This window comes from Equus caballus, chromosome 3, assembly GCF_041296265.1.
Source record: "Equus caballus isolate H_3958 breed thoroughbred chromosome 3, TB-T2T, whole genome shotgun sequence".
Lineage (NCBI taxonomy): Eukaryota > Metazoa > Chordata > Mammalia > Perissodactyla > Equidae > Equus > Equus caballus.
Genome location: NC_091686.1, coordinates 93,570,220 through 93,591,320, shown reverse-complemented (window position 1 = coordinate 93,591,320; position 21,101 = coordinate 93,570,220). Strand labels below are relative to the sequence as shown.

At 34.7% G+C, this 21,101-nt stretch overlaps 1 protein-coding gene across 3 annotated transcripts in view; it reads left to right on the top strand.

Annotated features, from left to right (window-relative positions):
• The window catches only part of UBE2K (ubiquitin conjugating enzyme E2 K), a 69,152-nt gene that overhangs the window by 33,792 nt on the left and 14,259 nt on the right, over nucleotides 1-21,101 (top strand). For 2 of the 3 annotated variants that reach the window (XM_005608815.4, XM_070263973.1), the window contains exons 2-4: nucleotides 7,336-7,429; nucleotides 11,685-11,743; nucleotides 20,302-20,384. In XM_005608815.4, coding sequence (XP_005608872.1) covers nucleotides 7,336-7,429; nucleotides 11,685-11,743; nucleotides 20,302-20,384 — 236 coding nt within the window. The remainder of the gene's footprint in view (nucleotides 1-7,335; nucleotides 7,430-11,684; nucleotides 11,744-20,301; nucleotides 20,385-21,101) is intronic. The other variant, XM_023638215.2, reaches the window with a different exon arrangement.

Sequence of the window (21,101 nt, the reverse complement as noted above, 5' to 3'; positions counted from 1 at the left end):
TCTTCTCAACGTGTCTAAAACTGAATTTTTTTTCCCTCCCCCCCAAACTCTGATCCCTCAGTTTTCTTATTATCTTATCTTCGTTTATTGTACTATCATCCACGCAGTGGAAAATCGAAACTATGAGAGTGATCCGGGGCCAGCCCTGTGGCCGGGTGGTTAAGTTCACGCACTCCCCTTCTGTGGCCCAGGGTTCTCTGGTTCGGATCCTGGGCGCGGACCTTTGCAGACATCAAGCCATGCTATGGAGGCATCTGACGTGGAAGAACTAGAATGACCTACAACTAGGATATACAACTATGTACTGGGACTTTGGGGAGGGGAAAAAAAAAGAGTGCTCATGTTCCCTCAAGATCCTACAACTTTTAGTATGTAATAATTAAGTCCTACAAATTTTACCTCCTCTCTCCCTTAATTCATCTACTTGTCTTCATCTCAGTGGACTTTCTAATCATTCTCACTGAATTTCTAACTTTTCTCTCTATATCTCCTTTAATTTCCCTCCATGCATTTTTCTCCCTCGCTAGAGCCAGGTTGTTCTTTAAAAGACCCAAATCTGGGGCTGGCCCCGTGGCCGAGTGGTTAAGTTCGCGCGCTCCGCTGCAGGCGGCCCAGTGTTTCGTCGGTTCGAATCCTGGGCGCGGACATGGCACTGCTCGTCAGACCACGCTGAGGCAGCGTCCCACATGCCACAACTAGAGGAACCCACAACGAAGAATACACAACTATGTACCGGGGGGCTTTGGGGAGAAAAAGGAAAAAATAAAATCTTTAAAAAAAAAAAAAAAAAAAAAAAGACCCAAATCTGATTATCATGTCACAACTTTAAATGTTTCTCATTGTTCTTCATGACTCTGCATAATTTGGCTCCTGCCTACTTTTCCTGCCTCATTTCTCTTCTTTTAGTCTGTGTATTCTAGTCACATTGGTGGCTTTTCAATTCCTAAACATGCCAAGCCCTCCTTTGCTTCTATTTTGCACAGGGTTGACTTTCTGCCTGAAATGCTGTCTTTGGCTTTGCCTCGTTAAGTCTTTTAAAGATAGTTTCCTTGGAGAAGCCTCTTCTTACCCTCCAGATTCTCTCTCTGTTAAATATTACTCTTATGATATCCTGTACTTCATTTAAAAATTATGTAATTTGTTGTTTAATACCTTAGAATGAACATTTCTGGTTGGTCATTTTACAACCAGTATCTATTTGCTTTGCAGATAGTGAGTACTCAGTAAATATTCATGGAGTTAATATGTTCAGAACTTTAATTATTCTGAGTTGTTGATTGTGTCAAGTATGATGACAAAAGCAAAATTTTAATGGCACACTTTGCTGTAATTGGAAAGGCTTTTATTTCCTGATTCTCTAGAGCTGCACGGTCCAATACTGTAGCCACTAGTAACATAGGACATTTTTTCTTCAAGTTTTTAAAAATTATTTTTGATTTTTAAAAGTGTACTATTCAGTTGTTTTAAGTCTGTTTACAAGGTTGTGCAACTATCACCACTAATTCCAGAACATTTCATCACCATAAAACGAATCTGTACCCATTAGCAGATCCTTTCCATTTCCCCCTCGCTCCTCCTCCCTTAACAACCAATAATTTCCTTTCTATATCTGCAAATTTGCCTATCATATGTGGCTTTTGAACACTTGAAATGTGCTATAATTATAAATTACACACTGGACTTTGAAGACTTTATATTAAAAAAAAATGTAAAATATCTCAGAAATTTTAATTTTGATTACATGTTAAAATGATAATGTTTTATATATTGGAGATGATTAAAATTAATTTGTTTCCTTTTACACTTTTTTTTTTAATGAAGATTAGCCCTGAGCTAACTACTGCCAATCCTCCTTTTTTTGCTGAGGAAGACTGGCACTGAACTAACATCCATGCCCATCTTCCTCTCCTTTATACATGGGACGCCTACCACAGCATGGCTTTTGCCAAGCGGTGCCATGTCCACACCCGGGATCCAAACCAGCGAACCCTGGGCTTCCGAGAAGCAGAATGTTCGAACTTAACCACTGTGCCACCAGGCCGGCCCCTCCTTTTACTCTTTTTAATGTGATTACTAGAAAATTTTAAAGTACGTTTGTAGCTTATGTTTTATTTCTTTGGACGGCACTGGTCTAGAACTTGTTTTAGTGAGGACCATAAGTGTGTTCTCATGGTCTCAGTTTCCCATTATCCTTCTAGTCTCTTAGTTGCTATCTCAACCCTGCTTTGGGAATGTGACACACGCCAAACTCCAGAATTTTTTTTTTTTAATTGCTTAGAATGTGAAATCTTGGGCTGGCCCCATGGCCGAGTGGTTAAGTTTGTGCACTCCACTTCGGCGGCCCAGGGTTTTGCTGGTTCGGATCCTGGGTGCGGACATGGCACTGCTCATCAAGCCATGCTGAGGCAGCATCTCACACGCCACAACTAGAAGGACCCACAGCTAAAAAGAAAATATACAACTATGTACCAGGGGGTTTTGGGGAGGAAAAGGAACCATAAAATCTTTTTTTTAAAAAAAAGGTGGAAATCTTTCTTATTTCCTGGGCCTTAGTAGGGGAAAGATAAGTCATTTATATTAAATTATGAGAAAGTAATGGCGACTGTTAAATCTTTTAAGCCTCGTTTCCAGCAAATTAGGAAGAACTGAATTTCACATTTATTTGCATAATAATAATGAGCAGTGCTGCTAAATTTTGATAGTTGTGATTTGACTAGGAAACAAATTAATAGTTTCTGTATAGCATATGAGAATTATCTATACCTATAGGTCTCAGAATTATATTTGTCTTGTCTGAAATTTGGATTTAAATTTTATTTTAGAACAAATTTTCCAGAATAAATAGAAGTGAGACTAATGTGATAAATTATCCTTTAAAAAATACAATATTTGCTTTAGGTGGAAGTTTTCTGTTTTAGCATCGTTATCAGAAGTCAACATATTACAGTGTTAAATGGGTACTATATACACTCAGCATTCACTGTGTGGCAGGCATTGTTCTACATAATGTATTAATTCATTTAATTCCCCCATGAACTATTTGTGGTAGGTACTATTATAATCCCCAACTGACAGAGGATGAAACTGAGGTATGGAGTGGTTAATTAACTTGCACAAGGTCACATAGGAAGTTTTAAATAAGTTAAATAACAATATAATTTATACTTATTGCTTATATCATAAATCTTTCAATTTTTAGTTTTTCTCACTAGAATGTAAGCTCAAAGTGGGCAGGGGCTTAGTTTTGTTTACTAACAGTAGAGATTGCTTTCTGGCATATAGTAGACCTTGGGAATTATTTGAAAGAATTCTGTGGTGATAGTATCAATTCACCAAGAGAGTTGGCCTTGGACATCTATTAGAATTGCTATAAATTTTGCACTGTTGCTTGTTAGTAATAATCTTTGTTTATTTACCACATCCAAATTAGCTTTAACATTTTGTGCTATTTTGCATACTTTATATATATCTTAATAAAATAGTTGAGTTAAGAAATGTTTACTAGGAGCTGTAGCTTCTATTCATCTCTTTACATTTTATGTATTAGATATGTATTGGAAGAGGCCAGCTGGGTAGCGCAGTGATTAAGTTTATTTGCTCTGCTTCAGCAGCCCAGGGTTTGCTGGTTCACATTCCAGACGTGGACCTATGCACCACTTATCAAGCCATGCTGTGGCAGGCGTCCCACATATAAAATAGAGGAAGATGAGCACAAGTGTTAGCTCGGGGCCAGTCTTCCTCAGCAAAAAGAGGAGGATTGGTAGCATATGTTCGCTCAGGGCTAATCTTCCTCAAAACAAAAAAAAAAGGAAAGGAAAGAAACACATTGGAGCCACAAGAGAGCATCAGAAAAACCAAGACTACCGGAAGTCCCACTGTGTGTTTAGCTGAATTGGAAGAAGAAACTATAGGAAAGCAACTTTGCAGTGTCCCCACAAAAAATGTAGTGCAGTGATAACACAATTCTTCCAGGTTTCATCCAAAAGCCTTAGCCTCCCTTGTTGTTGTAGTCATTAAAATGAATAACACATTGTTTTGTTATTTATTTTTAGAAATTACATTTCCATTCTTAGACTGGAAACAGAACTGTTAAATAAATTTTATAAAATAGGGCTTTGAGGGCCAGCCCTGGTGGCCTAGTGGTTCAGTGCGTTCCACTTTGGTGGCTTAGGCACAGACCTACACTGCTCTGTTAGCAGCCATGTTGTGCTGGCAACCCACATACTAAAAAACATAGAGGAAGATTGGCATGGATGTTAGCTCAGGGCAAATATTCCTCAGCAAAAAAGAAAAAAATAGGGCTTTGACATCAAAAGTTTTTGTAATTAATATTTTTAGGGGAGGAGTACCTATTGCTACTTCTCTCCTAGAGATTCTCATTTAATTGTGAGGTATATATTCTCGTTTTATAATAATAAAATGAAGAGTTAGATGTTAAGTGACTTACTTGAATTAGCACCACAAGTAAGTAGCAAAACTAGGATTGAACTCACATTTGTCTGACTCCAAAGGCCATTCCTTTTCTAATACTGTCTGTCGTCTTTTGCCATTTTCTGTGTCTTCCTTACAATTCTTGAGTCTTAAGTGGGATTTTAAGTTAGTTTGTGGGGACACTGGGATTGGAGTTTTGGATTGTGGAATAACTGGATGTTTGAATTAAACTGTGGAGGTAATAAAGGATAATTGTTGTGTGATGGAAAATTTAAGCTATGAAAAATCTTTAACTTTGGTTTTTTTAAAAAAGAAGAATCTGGGGCTGGCCCCGTGGCCGAGTGGTTAAGTTCACGGGCTCCGTTTCCAGAGCCCAGGGTTTCACCAGTTCCGATCCTGGGTGCGGACATGGCACCACTTATCAAGCCATCCTGAGGCAGCATCCCACATAGCACAACCAGAAGGATCTACAACTAGAATATACAACTGTGTACTGGGGGGCTTTGGGGAGAAGAAGGAGGGAAAAAAAAAGATTGGCAACAGATGTTAGTTCAGGTGCCAGTCTTTAAAAAAATTCTAAAAATCTTTGGCTGTATGCAGATAAAGACCACTCTAGACCATATAGAATGCTTCTTTATAAAGGGATTCATCAGGTGATTGTATTTTCTTGAGCTGATTTAGTAAATTTTTCATATACTAATAGTGCTCTTTTTCTAGAGTGAAAAAAATAAGACCCATTTTTCTCTGAATTATAATTTGGAGTTAATAAGGACAGAAGTATGAAAATTAATAATAGATTATTTAGAATTTTACTAACCAGACAGTTGAGGGCAATCTAGAAAGCAGCTTTTCTAATTTGTTACCTCCTCCTGCCCTCCCCAAAACTGTAGTCTACTCACTTCCCTTAGTATCCTTACATTTTAGGGTTATTTACGTCTTTTTGGGAAGCAGATATTGTGGGAACCTATAGAGAACTTTGAAAGCATTGATGTTTGCAAGATGCAGTTACTTGTTTTACTTAGAAATCTTAGGGGGAGAAATGGAAGTCTGTAGTTAAACTTGTGGCTTCTTAAATTGGTCAGTCCAAGTCTGATGCCTCTGATTTTCATTTTAATTATTCATTCTTCTGCATACAGGACAAAGTATTTTACCATTGCTAAAATTGTACATTTCATCCTCTACCACAAGTACTGAGGAGGATGATGATTTTTTAAGGTGCAGAAAGAAGTTTCCCATGATGCATATTTATAATTAATTTTATTTTGGAGGTAAAATTATCTTCAGAAAAATATGAACTACTTTAATACCAAATGTAAAAAGGTTGTGAAATAAACCAGTTTTTAAAAAATACATAAAGTGGGGCCGGCCCCGTGGCCAAGTGGTTAAGTTCACGCGCTCCGGTGCGGTGGCCCAGGGTTCGGATCCTGGGCGCGGACATGGCACCACTCATCAGGCCACGTTGAGGCGGCGTCCCATATGCCACAACTAGAAGGACCTGCAACTAGGATATACAACTATGTACCGGGGGGGATTTGAGAAGATAAAGCAGAAAAAAAAAAAAAAAAGATTGGCCACAGTTGTTAGCTCAGGTGCCAATCTTTAAAAAAAAAAAAAAAGTAATTTTTAAGTTCTCTGTTCTTACTAAAAGATGTTAAGAGTAATTCGGAGTCATATGACATCCTTGAAATTTGTTTTTTATTTATTTTTTCTGTACTTAACATTCTGTAGTAAAACTGTTTAGTACAGAAAAAGAATAAAAATGGTATCTTCTGTTAGGGGTGGGTGGAGGAAGCTGAGGACCTTAAAACAGTAATTCTTACACTGTTCCATCCAGTAAAAGTTTAAGAAGTTTGGTTCTAAAGCAAAAATTTAGGCTTTCTCTCATAAGAGTATACATATGTTTTGTTACTTAGGTAAAAATATGAATTCCCAACTCAAAATTGAAAACATAACTTGTGTATTAAGGATTTTTGTTTTTAAAAATTGAGAAAAGGAGAGGACTTACTGTATTAGGAGTATAGCCCAGTAAGCTACTAGTGTAGGTTAGAAAACATAAGTGGGGAGCCCATTTTCAGACAGGTACTTGTGAACGTTAATGTGAATCCCACTGGAGGGTTTTCTAAATCATTTAAGATCTCTGTTGACTCTGAGAATGGATTGAGAGATTGAAGTGATACTGTAGATATGAAAGTACTTTGAGAAGTGTAAAGTGCAAAATAAATAGATGTAGATAAATTTAAAGTAAAAATCTGTTTTGAAAAGTAGGTAGTTATTATTGAAGTAAACTAAGCAGAAAAACTAATTGAAGAAGGCATTAAAAGATTCCAGTGAGGCATTTAGGCTTCAGGAATTTTCATGGAAAGGGAAATTAGATGCTTAGAACTTTCACCATCCTGGTGGATGGTGTAGTATTTCACTTAACCTAAAGTTTATCTAGAATTGTCATGCTTTAGTTCAAGTGACAGCTTATAGCCTAAATGGCTTTTAATGACCTTGAATTTTCTGTTTATATGGATAGAACCCATATAGCCTCGGGGTATGGTATCTACAGATGAATAGATTTATCACTTTGGACCTAACATACATGAAGTTAGCAAATATAAAATAGGTGCCTGCTATTTTTCTCTAAACATTCCTCTAAAGTCAACAAGCTGTTGTATTATTGTTCAAAGTGGTGTTTTCTCATTAAAAACATTGAAGTGAAAATTTCTTAGTTTTATTGTTTTTAAATATTCTTAAAACTGGCTAATTAAGTCCTAGAAAAGCAACGGACTGTTATTTTTACTAGAGCAGATAATCAAGCTTATGAAAGAGGGGGTTTCAAGATTTTTTTATAGGTGATTCTTTAAAATAGGCTTTTTTCTTGCTGATATAACTAACATTTATTTTCTGTTTATTTTTAAGACGAGCAAAAATCAAATTAAAGTAGATCTTGTAGATGAGAATTTTACAGAATTAAGAGGAGAAATAGCAGGACCTCCAGACACACCATATGAAGGCAAGTACTTTTTTCTGTATCAAAATATTGTGCGTATTAGAACTTGTCTGAAATATTAAATCAGAATAATCTTAAGCATCTGTAAACTACGTGGAAGGTAACTTCATCTGGCTTAGGATATATAGCAGTTTTTAAAAAATAAATTTAGATACTTATCAAGACTGATTTTTCTTACTGAATTTTAGCTAATTTTTTTCTTTCTCTAAAATAGGTTTAGTAGAGCCAAGTTAGAGGTTATATAGGTTAGAATTTAACAGTATAACACATCTAGCTTGTTAAGCTTCTAGCTTATATGGACGATAGACTCTTAGTTACCCTTCATATGATATCTATAATAAACCTTGCCTGAAATTTCTGACTGATAAAATGTTAATTATTTTGAAAAGCTCCTCTCCCGTTTGTCATTTAGCATTTCATTCACTCATATGTCTTCATACAGGCTGTATTCCAAATATTTGATTTTCTTTATTCAGGAAAGCTTTGAGTGATCATTTCAAGAAATATAGAAAAGAAAAGAGGCAGCCTTGCTGAACTTTGTGTTCATAAACTAAGTCTGTAGCTACTTTAGATCACGCAGTTGGGTGGTAAGATACAGAAAGAAGCTTTATAGCTTTTTATTTCCTCATTACACAAATCTTCAGTAATGAATATTATCGTAAATGTGGGTTATGTAGCATAACCGAGGTTCTTGCGTATAATAAGCATTCAAGTATTTGTTTAATAGAAGTCATATAACAGAATATGTAGTAGTAGCATTTATTGAGTTTTTGCTTATTAGAGCTTTACATGTATTTTCTCATTAAAGTCCTTACAACAAATCTTATGAGGTAAGTACAGTTATCACTGTTTCATAGATGAAGAAATTTAAGTTCAGAAATTAAATAACTTGTCTAAGGTCAAACATCTAAGTGGAACAGCTGGGATTTGAGACCTAACAGCCTTTGACTTCAAAGCCTATGTTTCTAATCACTTTCTCCTTTTGAATAAATCAGGAGTAACTGAATATTGAAAGTGGTGGTTATGTCTACTTTGAATGTGGGGATTCTATAATTCTGTATTGAATAGTTACCCAAAAATTTTCAGAAAAATCCAATATTCTAGAATATTTTTCTGTTTTCATTCAAATTTTTAAAAACACTAGAATGTCTTTAGCATTTCCTACCAAATCTTAAATGATAAAATTTTATATTCTGTTTTGTAGTTCATATGAGCCACTTCTAGACATCATTTAATTTTTTATACTGTTTCCTGAGTGCTTCCCATTTGCCAGGCCTTGTCTGAATGCTTTCATGGGTGCTATTCATTTAGTCCTTTTGACAGTCATTAGATGGAGAAGAGAACTTTAGTTATCTTATAAAAAACCAAGTTCTTGTGTTAAAAGCAGATGTATGTAATGATATACTAGCTTTTTCTTGAAGGCAGACGTTATAAATATTCTTAAATAACTTTTTTCGGTTGTTTAGATGTATTTTTAAAAGACAGTAGGGCAGTAGCATCATCATTCTAGAGCTCTTCCAGCAAATTGATATTTGTAAACAAGGCATCTCCTGAACTAGGATAGGCAGAATATTCGTTACCTTCTTAGAAACCCTTAATAAAGATAGATGAATTCTTAAAAATTGGATAATATACACTTATTTATATGATGATTAAATTACAGATATTCCATATTTGTTGATTAGAAACAAGTTTGGTAATTTTAAGTGCTTATTTCTGCTGCTGCCACTAAATGAGACATTAATCTTTGGTAAGATTAGTTTTAATATGCTTTTGGGGTATATATTTGAGATAGATTAACTTAAATTGTATTCTTTCTTCATAAAACAATTGAAGAGAAGTTGTTTGTTTTGTTTAGGAAAAGCACCATTCAAGGGCATAAACTTAAGATAGTCTTTTTTTGAAATATGGACATGGGTAAAAATATTTTGATAATATTTATGGGAGGGTTCTTTCTAGTTTTTGAGGATTTTTTTAAAATCTCAATAGCTAAGGTAGAAGTTTACATGTGAAATGTTAAACTGTTTATAACCATCACTAAGCAATGAGCTATTTTATGTAGTGTTTAAAGTAATCAGATTGAGAAGTAGAATATCCATGGAAAATTTACCATATTGCACATGTTACTTAACTCAATTTTCTTCTTTTGCCTTAATAGCTCAGTGGCAAAGGAATAATTTAGTTCTTGAGCCTTTCTTCCTAAGAGTTGTTTTGAATTTGTGGAATCATTCTTGTTAGGTTTTAAAATCTCATCCCTTCCCCAACTCCCCTTTGGATTAAGTTAAATCTAAAGATTATAAATTTTTGATATTAAAAGTTGTTCTTCAAGAAGTAAATGTTTTATAGTGAAAGCCATTTTAATATGAGTAAAATAGTTATAAAGCTCCCTTAGTTGTGTTGCTCTGATATATATCAAATAATGCTATGGTTAATAACGCTAGTGGTTATGTATTGAAAGTTGTCAGATAATAATGCAAGACAGAGCATATTAATAGCATATGGAGTAGAAATAGGATTTGCGGTACTCTAGGGTCCAACATTTGTATAATATCTCTGGGCTCTCACACTGCTCTTGAGAGATTGTTTTGGACATACAAAAAGGAAGAACTTTATATGAAAGGTTAGAGACAGTAATCTGGAATTTAATCAGAAAAAGTAAGATTCTTAGGAAGGAATAAGAAGAACCTACATATTACTCAGCCCAAATTTATGATACCTATATTTGAAGCTAGCATTTGTAACTGAACATAAACAGTTATCTCTGTATTCCCCCCAAATTTCCTCAGGTTCTCTTCTCTCATCCGTCTTATTTTTTTGTTTTAACGACTTCCCTTTATATTTCAGTGCTACCATATGCTCTGTGGTTCAGGCATCTAGTTCAATTTATGCATCATGCTCTATGAGATTCTATTAAAAATAATTAGGAAGAAAAGAAGAATTAGAGAACCAAAAAGGACTTGAAGAAAGTGGTACCAAGTGAATTGCTCATTTGTTTTTCTCCCAGATTCAAATTCATCTATTCCTAGCAATGGAGGAGTGGATTTGAGAGAATCCAGATATACTGAGAGTTGAATGTATTGAATTTTGAAGTTAATAATGCTCCTAGCACACAGCTTTTGTTTTATTTTACTTTTTATTATGGAAAATTTCAGGTATATACAGAAGGCGGCAAATGATATAATGAAACTTCTGTGTACTCTTCAGCCAGCTTTAATAACTATCAACCCATGGCAGGTCTTTTATCTAATTCACCCCTTACTTGTTTTGAAGCAAATCCCATAAATATTTCATATGTAAATGTTTCATTAGCACAATTTTATTTGTTGTATTTTGGAATAGTGAGTATTCTATGTTAGTAAGTCATAAAATCTTAGAATTTGAGTATTTCTTAGAGTTAGAATTCAAATCCAGCCTCTCATCCAGTGCAAGACTTTCCCCTTCAGAATTTCCTGAGAGGTAGTTATCCTCCCCTTGAATACCCCAGTCATGGCAAGCTAGATAAACTTTTTAAAAATACATATTTAGCTGCTAGTTGTTCAAGATAACTTCAAACCAAAACAGAATGTTGCTTTCTATTTATATAATAATGGTTAGAACAACCCCTTTGTAAAATTTGCATTTTGTATACCCATTTTGAGGAAGCAAATAGTTTTTTTATCTTTATGCCTACCTCTGGTCTTATTGTTTAATTTTATTTTTAAATTTTAACAAGAAATGTTAGCATTTAATTTAGGGCACAAGTTAAAAGTTTGGGACATTTTTGCATTTGAGAGAACCAGTTAGTAGTAGATCTTTTTCAGTTTATGGCATAATCTGTATATCCTTTTGCTGTGTATGCCTTTATGCCTCCCTGCCTTCTTTCTTGTTTTCTTTCCATTTTTCTTTATTATTTAGCAAATCTTTATCAGTGTGGACTAGAGGAATCAAAAGGAGATGGAACCTACACTACTCAGTTGTCCCAATGAAATCTTTGGCATTGGATTGTCTATGGATTTAATGTATTCATCTATCTCTAGCCCTATTATTTACTGATAAACTAATACAGTTGTATAACATGAGTATTCTGTATGCTTTAAAAAAGCTTTAAATTAAAAACCTAGTGCTTTTGATTATTTCCTTTTTGGATTTCAATTTTAAAATGAATTTGTTGTAATTGAATATGAAATAGTGCATGTTTTGTCAAGTTCTATCACTATATTTTGCTTCACATATTTGAGGTGAGCAGCATTCTTAACTTTCTGTTTTCCCTGTTTTTTAGGAGGAAGATATCAACTAGAGATAAAAATACCAGAAACATATCCATTTAATCCCCCTAAGGTATTGTAAGCCTAATCTTGTGCATGAACTTCTAAAATATATTTCTTGGTTCATTTAATTAATATATTTTAGTGCTTATTAAAATTATAGCTTTTTGAGTTGTTGACTGTAAATAAGTGTGGATAACATTTCGGGTAATGGCAGATGGTTTGCTTCTGGAATTAGAATGAAAAGCAGGGTTACTCAGAGGCAACTGGTAGTGGCTCTAGACAGGATTAGGATGTGCTTCTGACAATGGCTTAAATTCTAGGTCTAGAAAAACTTGCAGTATTCCCAAATTTAGAGAACTCTTATAAAAGTTCTTTCTTGCCTCAAAGAAATACATTTTTTAGGGAAGAATGTGTTCTGAATTCATTTAACAATTAGAGTACTGTGTGCCAATATAGCAATAAATAAGACTTATACTGTCTTTGATTTCATGGAGCTTACGTTCCAGCAGGAAAAAAAAAATGAACAAGTAATTACAATTGTGATGAATGTTGAAAGAGGAAACAGCATGCCCTAGGATCATGTATAGCAAGGGGAACTAAGCTAAACTTATTTTTGACTGAACAGCTTCCTTTATGTCTGTACTTTTGCTGTCATCATTGCTTTAGTTTAGGCATTCAACTTTATTACTTCCCTGTTTTGCCTATTATTTAATCACCCTTCCATCTTTGCCACTCCTCTTCATTCTTTGCATTGCTGTTCTGTAAATCTTCCTAAAATGCAGTTTTAATCATGTTTCTTTTCTTTCCTTGTTAATAATGTCTAAACTCCTTAGCTAGGCATTTAAAATCTCCTTTAACCTGATGCCAGTCTTCTTTTCCACCCTCACCTTCAACATGGGTCTTATTTTCCACTCTGTATTATTTGCTATTTGTAGATGATGCTTATTCTTTCACAGTTTTCTGTCATTTTCGCTTGGATCATTGTCCCTATCATTTAAAATTCTAGTTTTCTTTTGAGGTCTGGGTTAAGTAATACTTTCTCCATTAAGTTGTGCCCATCAAATTGTTTCTCCCTCTACTCTCAATAGCATTTTATATAATTTATATAGTACCAACACAAATACAATACCAATTAATGTATTCTATTATTTGGGTATGTTTCTTTCACTTTCTTTTATACTTATGAGGTGAAGAACTATGTCTTTGTATTTTCTATGGCTCCTAACAGTATAGTGTCCCTTCAGCTTATGATAGTAGTTACTGAGAAAATGTTCTGGAATTCATTCATTCAACCTATGAGTTGTTTGCATTTAAGAATAGACATGGTGGGGGCCGGCCTGGTGGTGCAGCGGTTGAGGGTTGAGTGCGCAAGTTCCGCTTCGGCCGCCCAGGGTTCACCGGTTTGGATCCTGGGTGCGGATATGACACCGCTTGGCAAGCCATGCTGTGGCAGGCGTCCCACATATAAAGTAGAGGAAGGTGAGCACGGATGTTAGGTCAGGGCTAACAAAGCAAAAAGAGGAGGATTGGCAGCAGATGTTAGCTTAGGGCTAATCTTCCCCACAAAAAAAAAAGAATAGACATGGTAATGGAAGTTCCAGGGTGATTTGAGTCACCTACCAGTTTGGGGTGCCTGTTATGCTGTTGTTTATGTGTATCTATTTTCTCATAAGCCTGGTAGATTTTTTAAAATTATGTTAAAATATATATAACATAAAATTTACCATTTTAACCATCTCTAAGTGTGCAGCTCAGTGGCATCAAGTACATTCACCTTGTTGTGCAACCATCACCACCAACCATCTCCAGAGCTTTTTCATCTTCCCTGTTAAATAATAACTCCCTGTTACCCCATGCCCCCAGCTCCTGATGACTACTGTTCTACTCTCTCTGTGAATTTGACTAATCTAGGTCCCTTATTTAAGTGGAATCATAACAATATTTGTCCTTTTGTATCTGGCTTATTTCACTTAGCATAATGTCTTCAGGGTTCATCCATATTATAGCATGTGTCAGAATTTCATTCCTTTTAAAAGCTAAGTTGTATTCCATTGTACATATCTTCCACATTTCGTTTATCCATTCAGTCATCGATGGACATTTTGGGTGTTTTCTACTTTTTAAGTCTGGTTGTTTTTTTTTTTTTTTTTTTTGGTATTATAAAAGTAGTTTGTGTTTTTTGTAGACAGTTGAGAAAGTTATATAGTGAAATATAAAAATAAGAAAACATTTTTTCAATACAACCACTTAGAGATGACCACTGTTAAGCTTTCATCTTACATCTGTGACTTAATTTTAATTGTTATCCTGGTTACCTTCTACTGGATTCAGTCGAGGTGGTCAGTGTTATCATTAGAATGAGTAGTCATTTGAGAGTACTTTAATTGTAGAATACCATGAATGTAAGAAAAGATTTTTAAATGTTTAGAGATAAGGATGACCTCATAGGCTAAAAAATTTTTTTAATGGAAATAAGAAAGAAAAGACCTTAAGAGAGACTACTTTCAACCACTACATTTTTATAATTAAATAATAATTGTAGCAGCCGTCACTTGCTTTGTGCTAAGAATTTAATATCCCTTTCCTGAAACAGTTTTTATAATAATTGAGGGAACTGAGGCTTTGAGTAAATAGAACCCAGATCCCATAAGGCCCACTGTGTTCTAACTTTCTTGATCCTGATGAGGAAGGAGTGAGGATCTCTGAAAAAGTGAATATGACTCTACCAAGAACAAGAACAATCAACCACAGTTCAAATCTTCTGCCATTTAACTGGCTTTGTGATTTTAGGCAACCTATCCAACTGCTGTGTGCCTCAGTTTTCTCATCTGTAAAATCCTCTCAGGGTTGTAAAGATTAAAGGAGTTAATCCATGTAAAGAACCATATTTCAATACTTCTATGAAACATTTTTTCACATTTTTAACATCTCTGAAATCGGGATACATCTTTGAATGGATGGTGTATTATAATTTAATTGGCAGACTTTTTTTCTTTCTCAAAGGTCCGTAAAATAATGGTGTATTGAATAATTGATGGTACCTGAGTTTTAATGAAATATGATACTTAGAATACTGCTTGCGCAGAGTAAGTATTCTGTAAATATTAGCTAGCACTAACCAATGACTACCACCTTAAGAGGCCCTTCTTGAAGTAGTCTGTTGGCTTCCCTCTGCAACATCATTTTAAAATACAGTAGCATTGACAGTTAAACTTTCTCTGTAAATTGAAATTCTCATACAGTGCTGGTGGGAATGTAAAATGTTGGAGCTGCTTATGTCCACACAACAACTTGTACACAAATGTTCATACCAGCGCTATTCATAATAGCGAAAAAGTGGAAACAACCTAAATGTCCCTCCTCTGAATGGATAAATAAAATGTGGTATACCCATACCATGAAATATTATTTGGTTATAAAAACAAATGAAGTATTCATCTGTGTTATAAGATAGATGAACTTTGAAAACATCATGCTGAATAAAAGAAGCCAAATACAAAAGGCCACACTTTGTATGATTTCACTGATATGAAACATTTGAAGGAGCAAATCCATAGAGACAGAAAATAGATTGGTGGTTGCTTAGGACTCGGGGAGTGTGGGGGAATAGGTAGTGACTGCTGATGGTTATGTGGTTTCTTTTTGAGTTGATGAAATGGTTAGAAATTAGATTGTGGTGATGGTTGTACAACTCTATGAATATACTAAAAACTATGACGTTCTGTACTTTAAATGGGTAAATTATGGCCTCAATAAAAGTGCTTAATTATTTCTGTCTAACGACTGTGTTTAGCTCTTAAGTGATTGTATAGTCCTGGCTCTGTTTTATGCACTTGATATATTATTTAATCCTTGAAATCACTGTCTTATCACCACTACCACCACCTCTTATTTTTAGTACAATGAGAAAAATAGACTTGAAATATAAGAACCGAGGTCTGTCTGATGTTTTTGCTACTAGTTTGCATTGCTCTTCAGGCCACTACTATCCTAATTCCAGCCATTCTATATTGAGGTAGCTTCAGGCTTTAGAAAGATGTTCCTTCAGTCAACCCAAATTTGTCTCCCTCTGGCTTAGTCGTAGTTGGAATTTAGAGTTCTTTTAAATATGGCACTAATCCCATTTATGGCATTAAGCTTTTGCAGTAAATGTTAATGAACATATGATAAATATGTTCTAGATATGTACTATATTGATTTGAAGTTTTACTGATTGGTTAATATAATGGAAAGATTGGGGAATATTTGTGCGAATTTCTTGCTGTATTATGTTCACATTTAATATATAGGTTTAATTTTACTCCTTATGAGGTAAAAGTATTGAAGTTAGCTGTTATATCCTCTTCTCATTACTGTGCAGCTAAAATTGCACAAGATTGCAAACTTAGATGGATTTATATTAACATGGCCACACTGTACTTTCTGTTCATTATCCTGCAATAAATTATTGACCTAAAGAGCAGAAGGTTAACTTCTAGATAGAGAAGATATATCTTTGAATCAGCTGAATATAGTGTAGAAGGAATTTGATTCAATGCATACAACCAATGTTATTTCTAGAGTAAATTATAATATATATTCTGTTAATGAAAAAAAACCATTAAGTTAGGAAAACTCTAGGGGCCGGCCTGGTGGCGCAGCGGTTAAGTTCATACAGGGTTCACCGGTTTGGATCCTGGGTGCAGACCTACGCAGCACTTGTCAGGCCATGCTGTGGTAGGTGTCCCACATAAAATAGAGGAAGATGGGCACAGATGTTAGCTCAGGACCAGTCTTCCTCAGCAAAAAGAGGAGAATAGGCAGCAGATGTTAGCTCATGGCTAATCTTCCTTAAAAAAAAAGAAAAAAATTAGTAAAACTCTAGCTCAGTGATTTGTCCAATTAAGTATTCAAGGTTAGGTTGTGAATTTTTCTCTTTTTCCTCGGCATAATAAACATACTTTTATACGTGAAATTGAGTACAGTCACGTGCCACATAATGACATTTCAGTCAGTGATGGGCCACATATATGATGGTAGTCTCACAAGATTAGTACTGTGTAGCCTAAGTATGTAATAGGCTGTACCAGCTAGGTTTGTACAAGTACATCCTGTGATGTTCACACGATGACAAAATCGCCTAACGACATGTTTCTCAGAATATATCCCCATCATTAAATGATGCATGACTATATAAATAGCAATAGTAATAACCTGTAATGAGTCTGTCCCTCTGCGCATGCATATTTAAAATAAAATAGCATTTTCTTTTGTACAGTAAATTAGTTAAAGCTCGTTTAGCTATTGTAACATTGAGTTCCAAGCTTGAAACTGGAAATTCCCAATGGAAATATGAGCTCACATTTACTATGAAATAGTTGCTGAAATGTTTGTTGAACTAAAGAGTGAATGAACATAGGATGCATCCTGTAGGAGGAGATAAAATTACTGATGATGGTGTGCCCATATAGGTAACTAAAAATAGTCCCCTTCCTTCATTTCGGTCTGGTAACATTGTTAAGATTTTTGATTCTATTCTTTGAGTGCTCCTCAAAGCTAATGGATGTTCTGATGTTACCTAGATGGTGCTAGTGTGAGTTTCATTTGTGAAAAAGAGACTTGAATTGTTGTTAGTAAGTGTTTTAGTACTATAAACCATCCCACATCTGTTTTGTAATCGGAGTCAAATATGATTCAAATAGGTCATAATAAATGTCATTGTATTTTTACTTAGACTTATACTTCATCCCTTCCAAGTTCTTTTGATTCTTCATTTTTGTCGATATATAGGACAAGGATGATAGCACTATGGGAGAAAGTGACAAACACAATGGACATGAATTGGGTATAGAATAATAGAACCAAATTCTGGGATACATGTGAGTAGTACTGGTGATATTAAAGCTTGAGGAAGACAAAGAAAAAAGTGAAAAATGTAAGAAAGGAGGTAGTTGGTGAAGAATAACAAAGAAGAGAGAAATAGGAGATAGAGTGGTAGACCATACAAAGAACTACTTATAAAATAGTTATTTATATCTATAGTGGTGGATAATGGAGTGTTCTCTTGAAAACTAATTTCTTTATTAGATCATCTGCAAATTCAAAAATATTTATTCCTAACTGTAGATTTAGTACAAAGTATGAAAGAGTTTAATAATTTCCTTGGTCCTGCATATGTGCATATTTGTTTTCATGTCGAGTCTGTGGAGAATCATGTATTGAAGACTCTTTAAAAAGCAAGTTACAGTTCGCACAGCCTTAGATCACCTGCCTAAACCATAAAACTTCTGACATCTTCAGTAGTAATTTAAAATTCTGATTTCCAATCTTGTTGAAAATATTGAACCAACTTTTGTTTTAAAGTCACAAAATGCTGTAATGTCCTCAGATTATGGAAATTATGGTGTATGGTTATTTTGTATCTTTATGCTTTGAACTCAGTGGTAAAAATTAAGATGTGAATATTGTCTTCTGTCTCTTATAAAGAAATGTTTGTTGTACATAAGCTCTATATGCCTGTCTTATTTGACCTGCACTATATTTGAGAGGGATACTGTTTAGCCCTATAATAACAGGTTTGTCATAATGTTAATTGCATATTCATTCAATGTAAGTCTCTCTAGATACTTGGGGTGCTCTGGTAAGCAGGATAGATACTGTGCCTTTCAGGGAAGACCAGACAAATAAGAAAGAGATTAAAGAAGTGTGATCAATACTATGACATAGGAAAGTACAGGGTGCTGTGGGAACTAATCAGGAAGAAGCAATATGGAAGCTGTAACTTGGAAGATAAGTTACGAGTTAGCTAGGAGAAGAGAGCATCAAGACATGTTATTGAAAGAAAGAAACACATCTGAAGGCCCTCAGGCAAAAAAAATTTCTTTTGAGTATGACTTACTGAGCAAGTGCAGGGAATGTAGGGTAGAAGTGAGGTTTGAGAGGTAGGCTAGGGCCAGTTTAAGAATGTGGGCTTACATAAAGGGAATGAGAAGTCATTAAAGAGCCTTAAGTAGAGTAGTGACATGAATGAGATTTGTTTTAAAGGGTTCTCTTTCATTTTAGTGTGGAGAATGGATTGTTGGAGGGAGCAAAACTGAAGGCAGTAATGTCAGTAGACTGTTCAGTAACCCAGGTGGAGAATGATAGTCTCCTTTAACAAGATGATGGTTCTGTAAATGGAGAGAAGTAGGTATCATTGAAAGCAGAAAGATTATTTTAAGAATAAAAAAGGATCCCGGAAAGTACATTATTAGCGTTTTGAAGTCATTGGGGACTTAAAGTGCTTTTTCAGATGGCATATAAGTTAGTGAGTAGTTGAGGAGGAAGTAGAGACAGGTAGTATAGACAAGTCACAAGGAGAAAAGTGGAAGCTATCAGTTTAGCTTCTTCCCATAAATAGTTTAGATTTGAAGCATATATTGATAAATTATTTTTTGTAAAGCACTTAGAACATTTCTTGGCTTAGAGTAATAATCTATTGATTGTTAAAAGAATTTTGACTTAATACTATCATATGTGTCAGATATAGTGATAATAATAATAATAATGGTCTTCCAAAAGCTCATAAGTAAGAGTTGACGAATTAGATTTTATTTCATGGTGATCTGATACAGTTGGCATTATCACTTTGTTGGTTTCTTATTCTTCCATGCTAAGACAAATGGTGAGGTGGGTAGAGATTCAGAATCTGAAATCAGATTGTATGAGTTTACATTTTGTTCTGTTGCTAACTAGTTATTTGATTTTGGATAAATCTCTTAAACTCTAAGCCTCAGTGTCTCCTTAGTGCCAGGCATATAATAATAAGCCTTCATGTGGAATACTACTCAGCCATAAAAAAGAACAAAATCATCCCATTTGCAACAACATGGATGGACCTTGAAGGAATTATGTTAAGTGAAATAAGCCAGATAGAGAAGGACAATCTCTGTATGACTCCACTCATATGAGGAATTTAAAAATGCAAAGAGAACAGATTAGTGGCTACCAGGGGAAAGGTGGGGTGGGGGTGGGCACAAAGGGTGAAGGGGTGCACCTACAACACGACTGACAGACAATAGTGTACAACTGAAATTTCACAAGATTGTAACCTATCATTAACTCAATTAAATAATAATAATAAGCCTTCATGTATTTGTTAAATTATTTTTAAAAACTTTGAGAAAAGAATTGTTACAGAAAAATTAGGATCAGTCTTATAGCCACGTCCTACTTGTGCTTCCATGTACTGATTTTGCTTACTTTTTCTTTCAAACCTATTCTACACCTTACTTCACACTAAAAAAGTTGCCATTTACTGTCAGTATTTTGACTTATGTACTACTTTATCTACCTAAATGAATTTAAGTCCATGTTTGTATTTCTCATAGCATCTAACATTATGCTGGGTAAATTATACACACCTAGTAATTGTTGGGTTTCTTTAAAGGCAAAGCATTTATTAAAAGATTTAAAAAGAATGCATGTCAGTGACAACATTTGGCTTACTGAATTCTTCTACACTCCTCTCTTCATCTAGGCAAAATGATGTGATGTGTAAATACAGACATTCTTTTTAGATCCGAGGGTTTCATTTTACTTGTAGTTCTACTTAAACTATATGTGTTTTATTTATTTTACATAAAAACTCAAGTGTGCTTTATATTCTAGGTCCGGTTTATCACTAAAATATGGCATCCTAATATTAGTTCCGTCACAGGGGCTATTTGTTTGGATATCCTGAAAGATCAATGGTAAGAGATTTTGAATTCACTTTCTCCCCTTTCTCATATGAATTCCAAGACTATATTTAGAGTGTTAAATGTCTGATTGCCTCAAAACATAAGCATGTATTATACTTCCTCTTCTTTGGATAATAATTTTAAAACTTTATGAAAGTGTGTTATAATTGAGATCACAATCTATTTTTAAATAGTGACTTATTAGGTAATGTCAGATGCTAGCTTTACATCTTGAAAAGTCTTGGATTTCATTTGTTATTTTCATAAATTTGATTCTTTGCTGTCTCAGGAAGATATTTGTGAAAGAATAAAAAACGTTTAAGTATTGAAGTAATCAGCTCTGACTTGGATGGAATCTAGGCAACAAGAATGTTATGCAAGTTGTGTTAATTGCACACAGTAAGGTTCTCAGATTCCAAGAACGAATACCTTTTTACGTAATACCTTCATTTGCACAGCCCTTTATAGTGCTTTCACATGTTCTGTCTGATTTGATCTTAGCAGCATATTGTTTTAAGAGTTCTTACTCTAGAGCTGAGGGGTTTGAATCCTGGCTCTGCCATTTACTAAGCTCTGTGATCTTGAGCAAATTACCTAGTCTTTGTGCCTTAGTTTACTCATCTAAAAAAATGAGGTTAATACCTGCTTCATAGGGCTATTGAGAGGATTAAATGAGTTGCTTTATGTAATACTCTTAGAGTAGAGCCTGGAATATTCTAACAGTATGGA